The sequence below is a fragment of the Bos indicus genome, chromosome 15 (assembly GCF_029378745.1).
Source record: "Bos indicus isolate NIAB-ARS_2022 breed Sahiwal x Tharparkar chromosome 15, NIAB-ARS_B.indTharparkar_mat_pri_1.0, whole genome shotgun sequence".
Lineage (NCBI taxonomy): Eukaryota > Metazoa > Chordata > Mammalia > Artiodactyla > Bovidae > Bos > Bos indicus.
The window spans coordinates 32,148,049-32,162,762 of record NC_091774.1 but is presented as its reverse complement, the minus strand read 5'-3'; the positions used below and the strand labels follow the sequence as shown (position 1 = coordinate 32,162,762).

Here is a 14,714-nt window from a genome sequence, read left to right as displayed (position 1 = left end):
GGATGAATTCTTAGTGGAAGAGAGGAGTGGGACATGCATGTGTGCTAAATCACTCAGTCATGTCCAACTCTTTGCAACACTATAGACTACAGCCCATCAGGTCTTATGTCCATGGGAATTCTCCAGGCAAGAATACTGGAGTGGGTTGCCCTGTCCTCCTGCAGGGGATCTTCCTGACCCAGGGATCAAACCCATGTCTCATGTCTCCTTCACTGGCAGGCGCTTTCTTTACCACTAGTGCCACCTGGGAAACCCCAGGGAGGGAGACAAGGGGATGCTATTCCTGCCCTCATGTCTCAGAGGTTAACACTATGTCAGATTTGGTTGTTGTTTAGTTGCTAAGTTGTGTCCAACTCTTTTGTGACACCATGGACTGTAGCCCACCATGCTCCTCTGTCCATAGAATTTCCCAGGTAAGAATACTAGCGTGAGTTGTCATTTCCTTCTCCAGGGGATCTTCCAACCCAGGGATCAAACACACATCTCCTGCATTGGCAGGAGACTTCTTTACCACTGAGCCACCAGGCAAGCCCCAAACTTGGTTACAAACAATCATATTCAAGCCAGCCTGTGTTCACTGATCTTTCAGATTGAATGGCTGAGTTAGGACTCAGGCTCCCGCGGCTTTTCTCTGCTTCTGAAATTCAAAATGGAAAACTAAGCTGCCTCCAACTGTGTCCGCACACCCTCCATCTCCACCCACACACCGTCTCTAAAGTGTAATTTTTTTTTTCTCTTATTTTAGCTTTTCTTTTTTGCCAGTCACCACCACCACCTCTTCAGGAGCTTTCTTTTAGATCTTGGCCCCTGTCCTGAAATGCCAAGGTGAGGGAAGGACTATCCCCACTGCGGTGAGCTGGCCTAGGCCTTGCTGGCAGGCAGCGGTCCAGGCAGGGATGGGTCAAGGGTGGTCAGGTCATGGTCAAGGGTGGGCAGGACAGACTCTGCTCTGACTTGTATGGAGCTCCCTGTGACTATGCATAGAGGACGCCACCAATGTCTGGACAGCACTCTGAGCAGGGGAGAGGAAAGAATGCTGGTTGAGGGGACAGGAGGACAAGAAAAATAGTCTTCATAGCCTTTAGGAATGGTCTCCCTTTTCCAAACCATTTCCCCATCCTGCACCAGTTTCAGCCCTATGGGTCCAAACTCCCTAGAAGAAGGGGACCTTTATCCTCAAAGGTAAGGCCATGAGTGTGTGCTAACTTGCTTCTTTTTCTTTCCCATGAATGACAACATTTGATACCCATAATTTCAGGTGAGAGCTCCTGGTATTAGCCTTCTTTAAAAACAATTCTTCACTGCTCATTGCAGCTAGAGGTAATGGATGTGGGCAGACACTATTCTCTGCCCCACATCCCAGCGACACCAGACAAAACGGCGACCACCGCGGCATGGCTACGGGAAAAGAGGGCCGGCTCTGCAGCAGGTCTCAAGAGGCAGCAGGCAGGGTCTCCTTCCTAAAACTCTCTCCCCATCCTGCACCACGTCTAGGCCCCTGGCTTCAGAGGCTGGTCTTCTGATTTAGGGGAAGGTAAGCTCTCTTGTGGGTTTCCCAGTGGTAAAGAATCCGCCTGCCAGGGTTCGATCCCTGGTCAGGAAGATACCTTGGAGGAGGAAATGGCAACTACTCTAGTATTCTTGCCTGGGAAACCCCATGAACAGAGGAGTCTGGAGGGCTATGGTCTGTGGGGTCACAAAGAGTCCAATACGACTGAGCAACTGAGAATGCTGACAACGAAGCACTCTCGCCCCAGTGAGCTCCCCTCAGTGGATCCAGAGTAGTTCTGGAGGTTTATCCGCAGTCTGACTTTTTCATAGGCCTACTTATTTCATTAAAGTCACCAGAGGCCCCTACTGGCATTGCTCCCTGTAACCCCTCACTCAGGGACTGAGCCTGGCTGACATGGCATCTTCTCCCTCCCCCTCCCCCCTTCCTCCCACCCTCCCCTCCTAATCTACATGAATCCAATTATGTGGAATGTAAACGAACTGTGTGAGCATTAAACGACAATACTGTTTTTGGTTTTTCATCCAAATCTCCCTTTACCAGGATGAAAAGGGATTTTATTCTCCAGGACCCCTGCTGTATCACTTATTTGGAGCTCTTTGCATTCAGCATTCATTGGTAGCCTTTCTCATACAGTTAGGCCTAAAAGAAATTTGCTGTCGCTAATGAGATTGAGATGGGAAAACAGACCCAGGCAGTTTGGCCAAAGACCAATAGCAGTTTCTCTTCCCCATTTTTTCCTATTGTGATGTGCTAAATGCAGACAAATTATTCCACTATGTAGTGTATGGGCTGAGAGCTGGAGCTTTGAGGCTGGAAGGTCAAACCCTGACTTTGCCACTGAGATTGTAGGACCTTAGGCAAGTTACTTAACTCCTGTGAGTCTCAGTTTCTCCCTGACTAATTGGGTGATTGAGGAGATAATGTTGATAAAGTGTTTAGCACTGGACTTGGCTCAAAGCGAGCCAGGAATGTAACAACACCACCACTTAACATGCATGGAGTGCACTAGGCTTTCAATTATCTAATTTGATCCTCCTGACGTTTCTGTAGCATAAAGAGTGTAGGCAGCAGCATTATTGGGGAGTGGGGGGGACAAATGACCAGGGAGGACAAGTGAAATGCGTCAAGGTCACAACCATCCTTACGGACAGAGCAAGGCAAGAATCCAGGCGCTCTAGTTCTGCTTTTTTCTTTCTTTTTTCATTGACATATAATCGATGTGCAATATTAATGTTAATCTCAGGTGTATCTAATTCTTTTTCCAATGTTTTCAACATTCTGTCCAATGCTTTCAACATTCTGCTATATTTCATCAATGCAAAAACTGATACACGACATGTGTGCGTGCTAAATCGCTTCAGTCGCGTCTGACTCTTTGTGACCTATGAAATGTAGCCCGCCAGGCTCCTCTGTCCACTTCCTGATCCAGGGATTGAAGCTGGGTTTCTTACATGTCCTGCATTGGTAAAGCAGGTTCTTTACCAATAAATGACATATATGAGTCAAATAGAAAAATATATTAGGTGAAAGCATATAAATTATCAGTACAGTGATGAGTCAGTGAGGTTCTAGAACTATGAACTAAGCAACCTACTATCTCATTCTCCCCCCATTTGTCTTTTGTTAGAATCCTACTGTGTCCTTGCTGAGCCCAAATGTCATGTGGGCTGCTCTCTGCTTTATGTACATTTTGATTCATCTTCAGAGGAATATAAAGGAAGTAAGTGGTATTAATCCCATTTTATAGATAAGAACACAGAGGTTCTTGGAGGTTTGAGCTCTTGCTTCAGATAGCAAACTCAATTCCAAAGGGTAGATCTCCTTACCCCCAAAAAGTGCATATCCTGAGACATCCCTGGTGGTCCAGCAGTTAAGACTCCATGCTTCCACTGCTAGGGGCCTAGGTTCAATTGCTGGGTCAGGGAACTAAGATCCTGCAGGCCACGTGGCACGGCCAAAAACCCCCACCAAAACCGGAGTGCATGTCCTGAAATGGCCCCACTGGATTTGCTCTGACTCCTACTGGGTGACTGGCCCGCCCACACCAATCAAAATGCAAGGAGAGCCCACAGGAAGGACTCACAGCAGGACGTGTAGTTCCTCCAGCCGGTCACCGCGATCCCCTGGGTCTGGCAGGTGCTGGCATAGTTCTGCAGCCAGCTGCAGGCGGTCTGCACAGCGCCCCCATCGATGCAAGAGTCGAAGAGGCAGTTCTTATAGAAGAAAGTGGGGTTGACCTTGCTGTGGCACTTGGTGAAGCCCGCATTCTGGTTGGGGATCAGGCTGCAGAGCTGCTGCACTTTGGAGAAACCTTCCACCTTGGCACAGGATGGGCAGCGGTCACCACAGCCAATCTGGCAGAAGGTGTCCCTCTTCACCCAGCTCTGTCCAAACTCATTGACGCTGGAGGCCAGCAGACCCATGGGCATCTCCAGGTCGTCGTCGGGGTTGCCGTTGTAGCGGCCACACAGGCCGTAGGTGCTGTTCTGCATGCTCCGAGGGACCGTGACGGACAGGAAGGTCTTCCAGTCGTAGACCACCTTTAGCCCAAAGTCAGTTTCCACCACCACATGGAAACCAAAAGAAAAGATGTTTATCTTCCCTTGTCCCAACTTCAGGGGCAGATAGAGCCGTTCATTGTTGACCTGCAAGAGGAAGCAGGTTGACATAGACAAATCCAGGTGACCCAGACATTCCCCTACCCCGCCCGCCACCGCTCTTTTAATGATTAGTCTCTGAGAGGCAGCCCCAGAGGGGGGTGGAAGCAGGTTGAATCCAATCTTTGTATTTAGTGTCGTTTCTGTCACTCAACTATTATTATTAGGATTTGAACAGACTTAAATGACTATCCTTTGTACATTAATACACCTATTTATTTCAGTGCCTTCTGTTTATAGCGTTATTTCCCCCAGGAGTTCAAATTGTTTTCTCCAAGGTAATGAGAGGGTAATAAGAATTCAATTAAAGTTTAGACTAAAATATCCAAACCTAGAACTCTTATGTTGCTATTTCCAGCTCTTCCATGGATTTATCTTAGACAAGCCTCAATTTATTAAATCCTTCAGGATCTTCTTTTTCCTGAAGAATGACTTGACTCTGCTGGTCCCTCTGCCAAGGATGCTATTCTTTACCCATCAACATCCTTCTCATCCCCCAGACCCTGCTCAAATGCCAGCTCTTCTATAAGGCAAGATTTTTGGAGCCTGTGGTCAGAATGAATCACTCCCTCGTCTGGGCAACCAGAACAAGTTATTTATACTTCTCTCCTGTTCTTCTGCACCTTTGGCCAAGATCAGGCACGCGTACCTGTTACTGAAGCGCATATGACATCAGCCTCTGTCTACAGCTGGCTGTCTACACCTCTGTCTCATCTACAGGATTAGGAGCGACTTGAGAGGAGGGACCACACTTTATTGATCTATGCATCCACCTCCCCCCTCGTTCCCCGCTGGGCGCCCACCACAATGCCTCACGTGGAGAGGGTACTTGACACATGTTTCCTCCTGTATATTTTAAGTTGAGAAAACAAGGAAATCTCTGAGCTTCAAACTCCAGAACGGTATGGCCCTTGCACCACTTTGATTCAGATCAGTCAAATCCTGCAGCTTGTGGCTGGGTGAGTGCATGCTGGAAAACAAAGACTGTTGTGAGGGCTAAGAGAGAGCTGATCTTCCTGGTGGAGAGGAAGGTGGCTGCCCTTTGGGGTGGTCTGAGGTTGCTCTCTGACCGGAAATACCTCCCCTTCTGACCTCCTTAATCTCTTTCTCATCTGACACTCCCACCCCCAGCCCAACCACCTTAATTCAGACTCTCATCACCTTCCAACCTTCCACCTCCACTCTTAAACACACCCACTACTCCTCTCCCTGCCCTGGTCCTCCCCTCTCCTTCATTCACTCTTCACTGCCTCTCCAATATTTTTTAATGCAATTAATACTTAAAACCCTCTCTGCAGTGTGAATGAAATGAGGGATAGGCTTAGCACATCCGACAGGGCTCTCCAGGAGCTGGCCCTGCCTCTCAGGCCCAACCCACTCATTTCCTGCACCCCAGCCACACCCAGCACTTCACTGCTCCCCAAACGGACTGAGTTGCACCACTCCACATGCTACTCCCTTTGCTGTGAGTGTGGTGGTGCTTTCTGGGTCCCTCCAGGGGACCCATTCTCAGCAGTTGTGAATGTGGGCTAGTGATAACTCACAGTTGGTCTTGGCCACAGGGAAGCCAGCTGGCCCAGGAGGTTATGACCTCCTATTCCAGCCCTGACCTCACCCTAAGGGCAGCCATTGGTCAATGACTGACCAACACAGGGGATCGATTCTGTGTGTGGGTCACGCACCAGAGTTTCCGGTGACTGTAACTAGTGTCCAGCTTAGACCACATCCTCTCTGAGCTCCCTGCTCCTGGTGTTTCCCGCATTTCCAGGCACCGCTTTCTCAGACTCTGCCTCTAGGCGATCAAACCTGAGACAGCACTGATGCTCCTCGCCCATCCCCCATTCTCTGGGGCAATATTCACCCTTCAAATTTCAACTCAGCTATCTCCTTGTCTGTGAATATTTGTCCAGGCAGGACTCACTCACTCATCCAGTAGGCATCAGTCTGGCACTACTGTGCACCAGCCACCGTGCTAAATGCTAGGATAAAGCACAAGGCTCTTTCCCTAGGAGCTCACAGGCATGTGGTCAAGACAAGTACATAAGCAGGTCTGATTGTCTGATAAAAGTTAACAGTAGAGATAAATAGATGCACAGGAACCAGACTCAGCCTGGGAACAGAATCAAGGATACCTACAGAAGATGGTGCCCACACCCAGCTCTGAATGGTGAGTAGTGCTGGCCAGTCAAGACAAGTGAAGAGTTTGGGATTAAAATATACACATACTAGATAACTAGTTAGGATCTACTGTTTAGCACAGAGAACTCTACTCAATACTCTGTAATGGCCTATATGGGAAAAGAATTTACAAAAGAGTGGATATATGTACATGTATAACTGAGCCACTTTGCTGTGCACCTGAAGCTAACACCATTGTAAATCAACTATACCCCAATAAAATTTTTAAAAAATACTACTATAGATAAAATAGCTAACCAACAAGAATCTACTTGTATCACAGAGAATTATACTCAATATTCTATAATATACAGAATAACCATACTCAATATTCTATAATGGAAGAGAATGTAAGAAATATATATGTGTGTGTATATATCTATATACACATGTATGTATAACTGAATCACTTCACTATATACCTAAAACTATCGGAGAAGGCAATGGCACCCCACTCCAGTACTCTTGCCTGGAAAATCCCATGGACAGAGGAGCCTGGTAGGCTGCCATCCACGGAGTCGCTAAAAGTCGGATATGACTGAGCAACCTCACTTTCACTTTTCACTTTCATGCATTGGAGAAGGAAATAGCAACCCACTCCAATGTTCTTGCCTGGAGAATCCCAGGGACCGGGGAGCCTGGTGGGCTGCTGTCTATGGGGTCTCACAGAGTCAGACACGACTGAAGTGACTTAGCAGCAGAAACACAACATTATAAGTCAACTACATTTCAATAAAAATTAAAAGCAGAACAAAACAACAAAAAAGAAGGAAAGTGAAGAAAAGGGAATCCCAAGAAGAGAGCATAGCCCACGTCAAAGCCAAGAGGAGAGAAACAACCTCATAAATATGAGAAATTACAGCAATATAATGATGCTGGAGCACAAAATATGACCTTGGGAATGATGGGAGATGAAGATGGAGAGATGGGAGGTTCCTGGACCATGGGGGGCCACGTATGTAATGTCCCATGAGATCAAACTTGAAAGGGACTCATTTTGCAAAAAACTCACCAGTGATCTTAGTAAAAGAACTTCAGTAGCATGATGAAACCAGAGGTTAGACTGGAGAAGTTAAACAGCAGACAGGGGATGTGGAAGCAGAGATGACTCCAGGAGTTTGGTAAGAAAAGGGAGCAGAGGGATTAGATAGAAGAGGGATTGGGTTGAACTGGGGTCAAGGTTTGTCTTAGAATAAATACGTTTATAGGTTGAAGAGAAGGACCTAAGACACAGGAGAGAGAGGAGATGACAAATGGGCAAGAGCCTGAGAAGGCAAGATAGAGATGGTGCAGGTGGGTAGTGGCCATGGAGTGGGAAGAGATGCCTCATTCTCTGGAACAAGGAGAGGAGGTGAAGACGACGTGGTGATGGGTCATTTTGGTGACAGGGTGGAGGAGGGAAGTGGAGGAGGGAGATCACATCTGGCAGGCACAATTCTCTCAATAAGAAGGCCCAGAGCTCAAGTGACATAGGTTCCATGTAGACCCATAATACAGGTGCTCAAGGTCACTGAGACACGGAGGCTGAAGGGCCTCCCACCAGCCTTGACAACACATGTGAATAAATGAAAGGCTGTGCACCAAATGGCTCACGTGCGCCGGCTGGCGTTTCTCCACATTCTCTGCTCCTGGCTACTGGATGTCAAGCAGGAGGCGACACCTTGGGGAGGTCTCGTACCTGGATTACAACTGAGAGGCTTCGAGAACCTGGGAAAGCAAGGCCTCAACATAAACAGGCCGGCTTGGCCTCTTCCATCTCCGAAGCCCCGGGAATCCCGCCTCCATCCCTACATCCCTGCCCTGTCTGCCCTTGCGAGTGAGAATGGAGGGAAGGTGGGAGGCCGAGGAAGGAAGGGGTCAGTAAGGAAGCGGTGCCTGATGGATGGAGGACGTGGGCACAGAGGAGGAAGAGGAGGACACAGGGATCAGTGTGGGGCTATTTGTTTCTAATCTGAGTATCGGAAATAAGGCCACAAACTTGCTTTTCAGTGGAGAGCTTTCCTTTAAATAGATGGCCCAGACCTGCTGCCGCCTCTTCAGCTGTTCTGAGGTCCCCTCACAGCCCCCTACCTTGCTGCCCCTCTGGGTCTCCACGGACGATTCCTGGTCCTCCTTCTGGGCCTGGCCAATGGACACCTTCAGGGCTCAGCTCCGGGTCATCTCTTCCAGAAAGCCTTCCTTCTCCACCCCGAGGTAGCTCAGGCAACCTGTTCTCTCATGACACCCACCTTCCGCCCACACATCACATTTTTCTGGGATTTCACATCATGTTAAAGTTACCTGTGAACACATCTGTCTCACCTACCAGACCCTGAGTTCCCTTAGCACAGGAGCCCTGTTTGACTCGTGTTTCTACCCTCAGGGTTTGGCACTGGACAGACATCAATACAAGCCTGTCAAACACAACTGAGCCAGAGTGATGTTCAAAGGTCCTCTCTTCTCTGCTGCCCATAGGATGAGCAGTCAGTGATAAAGACACTGGCTGTGAGGCTCCTGAAAGCCTTCCCCTTAGCCTGGACCACTCAGGACCTGGCTGTGTTGAGCCTAGGGGAGACGGAGGACAGGGGCCATCTCTGTGGAGCTCAGGCTGTGGATGGCTGATGCTTGGGCTGTGCAATGCCTGGGAGAGGCTCCCCTCTCCTGCTCACCCCACACCCTGCCTGGTACACACACAGCATGTTTATTTCTAGTTTTCCTCGGCTTAGTGGATTTCCCCATATCCTCAGTACTGCAGGGAAGGAGAGTCACAGAGGGACCTGGCGTCCCAAGGAGTCCCCTCCAGGTCCCCTCTGGTTTTGTGTGACCAGCAGTGACCCGGCTCTGTTGCTGTGTTTTGCCCGGCGCTTGACTGTGCGCTGTCATTATGATGGCCGTTATTCTTCTCAGGGAGAGATGGTGACTAATAATAACATCATGGGAAAAACAAATGCAAATCATTGAACAAGCAGATCCTGTAGTGCATGTTAATAATTCAAAGTAAATGCTAAATCCCCCAGGCCCCCAAAGGAAAGAACCTTCAAGCATCCTGAACTTGGTCTTCCTGTCAGAGATTGGAAAGCTATATACTCTGTTCCCAGCTTGGGCATCTTAGGATATCCAGGGACATAGAAAGGCAGGCCGTGGAAAGTGTCCCCTCACCCCGTTAATCAATTCCTCCTTGCTGCCCATGACTTTCTAATTAGTCCCTGTTGTAGACTGAGTTGTGTCCCCCCAAAAGATACACTGAAGTCTTAACCCCCAGGACGTGTGAATGTGGTCTTGCTCGGAAATAGGGTCTTTGCAGATCTTAATTAAGTTAAGATCAGATCACGCTGTGAAAGGGTGGACCCTAAATCCAACGACGAGTGGTCTTAAAAGGAGAGAGATTTGGCGCAGGGGGAAGAAGGTCATGAAAAGATGGAGGCAGAGACTGGAGGTATGAGGCCCCAAGGCAAAGGTCACCTACAACCACCAGAAGCTGGGAGAAAGCCTGGAATAGATGCTTTCCTAGGACCCCAGAGGGACCATGGCCCTACCAACACCTTGATTTCAGACTCCTGGCCTCCAGAGCTGTAAGAGAGTAAGTTTCCGCTGTTTTAGGCCACCTGGTCTATGATGCTTTGTGATGGGAGCCCTAAGAACTAACATACTCTCCCCTCTCCATCTCTTTCTGAGAAGAAGAGACCAGCAGTGTGGTTCTCAAGGCTCTTGACTTTTTAGCCATGAGTGCATCTCAAGAGACATGTGCCTGGAAGGTGAGCTGACCCAAAGAGAGGGAAACACCCAGTGAGAGCGGGGAATCAGACTCGGGAGGAGAGAAGGGAGAGCAGAAAAAAAAACAAGTGTCCATGAGGATCTGGTGTACATATGTGAAGGTAACTGGGTCAGAAAACACAGGTAACCTCAGATGTCTACTTAACTAAACCTTGAGAGTGTGTAATGCAAGGCAGAAAATACAATTTCATAGTACACTGGATGAGACAGGGCTTACGAGCAGATTGCATTTTAAAAGAAGAGAACAACCTGAAAAGTAGAAAGGTGGGAGAGCATTAAATGTCACAGGGAGAAGGAATGACATCAAAATTTATAAATCTAAGGGTAGAAAAATATCAGAGGAGGAGCAAAGTACAAATAGGAGGCAGCCACATGGACAAAATGATTGATGTCTTTGTTTTAACACAATTGATGGAAGTGAAGGAGAGAAGTTATTGTAATGAGTGACTTTGACTATCCGGACATCTGTTGGAAAACTTATGTGGCGAAAAGCAAGGCACCTGATATATTCCTAACTTGTCCGGGTGGCAATTCAATCTTCCCAATTGCTGAAGAAGTGACCAGCGGCAAAATGAAAGTCGTAGGAACCTTGGAAGAAAGGGCTTATTATGTCATCTGTTTCCTTTATTTGACAAACGTTTTGAGTGTCATGGCATGCAGTATATTCATTTAACATAAAGATGGATTAGGTGTGGTTCCCACCCTCAAGAGGCCCACAATGAGTATTGAGTGAGCCAGATACAAACATCATGGAAAAATGCACTATGATTAATGCCTTCAATGACTGAGGGACCAACTGTTAGAAGGAAACACATAGGGAAACAGTAGGGGGTTTGGGTAAAATATCCGAGAAAGAGAAGAGGAATGTCCATAGTGAGACTTTCATCTTAGGTGCTAAAAAGGCACATTTTCCAGTAAACGTGAAAAAGAAGACAGTTTAAGGAGCAGATGGCTGGTGAGAGCCTATTGTAAAGCACAGGGGGAAAAAAAAGGTACAATCTGTTTTTAGGACATATATTAAGTTAACCTTAAGAATGCATTCCAATATACAGAGGGTACAGACAAATATGTGCTTCCCTGGTGGCTCAGTGCTAAAGAATCTGTCTGCCAATGCAGAAGACTTGAGTTTGATCCCTGGGTTGGGAAAATCCCCTGGAGAAGAGAATGGCAACCCTCTCCAGTATTTTGAGCTTCCTAGGTGGCTCAGTGGTAAAGAATCCACCTACAGTTCAGGAGCTGCAGGAGACACAGGTTCAATCCCTGGGTCAGGAAGATCCCCTGGAGGCAGAAATGGCGACCCATTCCAGTATTCTTGCCTGGGAAATCCCATGGACAGAGGAGCCTGGCAAGCAACAGTCCATGGGATCGCAAAGAGTCAGACACGACTGAGCGGCTAAGCGCAAAGACAAATAGTACTTGATTCCACTTACACGAGGAACCTAGAACAGTGAAATTCAGAGTCAGAAAGCACACTGGTAGATGCCAGAGGCTGGGGTCGGGAGGGGAGATGGCGAGTTAGTGTTTCAAGGGGCAGAGTTTTGGTTTAGGAAGGTGAAAAATTTGGGAGTGGAAAGTGATGAGAGTTGCTCAACAACATGAATGCGCTTGGTGCCACTGAACTGTACAGTTTGTATCGTTAGTCACCCAGGTGTGTCTGATTCTTCACAACCCCATGGACTGTAGCCCACCAGGCTCCTCTGTCCATGGGATTCTCCCGGCAAGAATCTTGGAGTAGGTTCCCATTTCCTACTCCAGAGGATCTTCCCGACCCAGCAATCAAACCTGAGTCTCCTCCATTGCAGGCAGATTCTTTACCGTATGAACTACAGGGAAGTCTCAAATTGTACAGTTAAGTATGCTTAGAATAGTATGTTTTACGTTATGTGACTTTTATGGCAATAAAAAAAAAAGCTCATAAATCTCTGTTTGTCAGAGAAGAGGGTTAAAGGAAATACTAAGAAAAGAAAGATATCAGCAGAGCTGCCCAAGGAACTCTTTAAGTCAGTATTTGAAAGAGAACATATACAAGAGGAAGAAGCATCTCCTTAGAGATATATTACACCACAGACCTGGGAAGATAGTGTTAGAAGGCTGACATCCTAAGTCAGCCCCTCCAAAATGCTAAAGTAATGGCTTGTTAGTGTCTCAAGTTCTACTTAGGGTGGGCCCTTGAAGAAGGGGTGGCCGGGCTCTTGCTGGGGCCGATGTCCACAGGCTGGACTTTGGAATGCACAAACCTCCTCAACCCCTACCTGCTCCTGTCTTCAAGGTCAATGGACAGAAAATGTGGGGAAAAGTAAGATTATAAGGGAGCCCCTAAGTGCTCCAAATGTGGGCAAGACTCTTGAACTCCCGGGTTCCCCGGGAACCAAAGGGAGACTGGAAGAGGCAGAAGGAGGCCCAAGCAGGCAAATGTTTTTATCTCAAAGAAGAGAAGGAGGGGCTTCTCTGATGGTCCAGTGGTTATGAATTCACCTGTCAATGCAGGAAACACTGGTTTGATCCCTGGTCTGGAAAGATACCACCTGCCGTGGGGCAACTAAGCTCATGAACCACAAGTACTGAGCCCGTGCACCCTAGCACCCTAGGGTGCTCCAGAAGAAGAGAAGCCAGCACAACGAGCAAGCTGTGCAACGCAACTGGGGAGTAGCCCCCACTTGCCACAACTAGAGAAAGCCTGCGCACAGCAATGAAGACCCAGTGCAGCCAAAAACAAATAAAATAGAAGGCAAAGAGATGGATTAAACAACAGTACACTTGCAGATGCCTAGCCTGTACTACGGAGAAGGCAATGGCACCCCACTCCAGTGCTCTTGCCTGGAGAATCCCATGGGCAGAGGAGCCTGGTGGGCTGCAGTCCATGGGGTCGCACAGAGTCGGACACGACTCAAGCGACTTAGCAGCAGCAGCAGCAGCAGCCTGTACTAGGCGTGCCTTCTCCTACATAGACAGCCACTGCCTGAGGCCATATGACAGTGGTCGAGCTGGGACTCCATCTAGGTCTGTGCCGTCCCCAGCACGCTCTGCTGTGACATGAAAGGCTGAGTTCCTAGAGCTGGCTCTGTCCCTAATTTGGTTCCGGGGACCTGGGTATTTTCCTGTCTGAGGGCTCCATTCCTTATCTGTAAGATAAAGTGACAGGAAATCTGCAGGGCCCTTCTCTGCCCTGACATCCTCTGCTGTTCCTTAGATCCTGGGCCTGCCTGGTTCAGCTGCAGCCTGGCTTGCTGGCCCGGGAGCCCTGTCCTCACATCCCCACGGCTCCCCTGCTGGGGCCCTGCACCCACTCACCAGCACCGTGTGCTTGTAGGCCCTGTGAATCACGATGCTGTAGCCCCACACGGTCACCTCCACCTGCTTGACCCACAGCGCCAGCGATGGATCTCGATCCTCGTTCTTGGCTGTGACGACGAACTTGGGGAACGTGTCTGAGTTCGGCCTGCTTCCTGTGGTGCACAGGATGAGCGGGCAGCTGGTCTGGAAGTCAAAGGGGTAGCCGTCAAAGGTCAGGTAGTGGCCGTAGCCCGAGACGACGCAGGAGGCGTCAGTGCGGGCCTGGCAGTAGTAGAGGCCGCCTTCCTCCATGCAGTACTCGTCGTCCTTGCAGGGGATGGTCTCACAGTGGACGCTGTTGTCCGTGCCATTGCAGTAGCAGAAGATCTGGCAGTCCAGGTCCACCCAGAAGGTCTCATTGGTGGCAAGCTGGTGCCCTTCGAAGTTGCAGCCACACTCGCTCCGGGTGACGCACTGGCTGCCTTGCAGGGCATAGCCCTCGTCACACTGACACCCCTCGGAGCAGGTGTCCACACAGATGGGGCCCAGGGCCAGGGTCTCACAGGTCTCCGTACACGTCATGCACTCCTCGAAATGGCTGTTCTCCGGGCACTCCAGAGCTGAGGGTGGGCAAGGAGAAGAGGGGCTTGAGAAAGGGACAGAGAGTAGAGACAGAGTTTGTGTACACTCATCAGCATGCACGGTGCATGTGCATTCACGGGTGTATGCACATGTATATGTGCATGTGTGTGCATGCGTGGGTGTGTGCAATGCACGTGTGTGCCTGTGTGTGCACGCATGTGTATATGCTGCACGTGACTCTTATTTGTCCAGCACAGTGGGCTCAGCGAATGCCATGTGATCAGCACGCCGCCAGCGTCACTGGGGGTGATCCATCCGAGACTCCGTGAGCCTCGGTCACGCGCCCCTAGTGCACTTGATTTTTCACACAGAAGATTCTGGGAGGACAGGCCTCTTCTGAGCACCTGCAACATGCCAGGCACTGTTCTAGGCATTTTAGTGTGACTTTTCCAACAACCTGGACGGTAAGGAAAGTCAAATCACAGTTGTCTTACAGGTGAGGAAACTGAAGTTTAGTGACTTCACTCCGCTGGTAAGTACTGGAGAGAGATTCGAAACTGTGTCTCCTGAATCTAAGTCTCTGAACTCAAAGACTCTGGAAAGAGAGTCCTGGAAGGAACAAATGCTTTGAGGCCACAGAGACCTGGAGGTACCGTCTCTGAGCTTCAGTTTCTTCTTTTATTTTTATTTTATTTATTTATTTTTTCTTCCTTTTTTTTTCTAATTTTATTTTATTTTTAAACTTTACATAATTGTAT

The 14,714-nt window shown here is 48.7% G+C and overlaps 1 protein-coding gene across 1 annotated transcript in view; it reads right to left on the bottom strand.

The window, feature by feature from the left end:
- The window catches only part of TECTA (tectorin alpha), an 84,126-nt gene that overhangs the window by 32,514 nt on the left and 36,898 nt on the right, over nucleotides 1-14,714 (bottom strand). The window contains exons 10-11 of the mRNA XM_070803557.1: nucleotides 13,393-13,994; nucleotides 3,597-4,158 (exon numbers count right to left, since the gene is read on the bottom strand). Of these exons, the coding sequence (XP_070659658.1) occupies nucleotides 3,597-4,158; nucleotides 13,393-13,994 (1,164 nt within the window). The remainder of the gene's footprint in view (nucleotides 1-3,596; nucleotides 4,159-13,392; nucleotides 13,995-14,714) is intronic.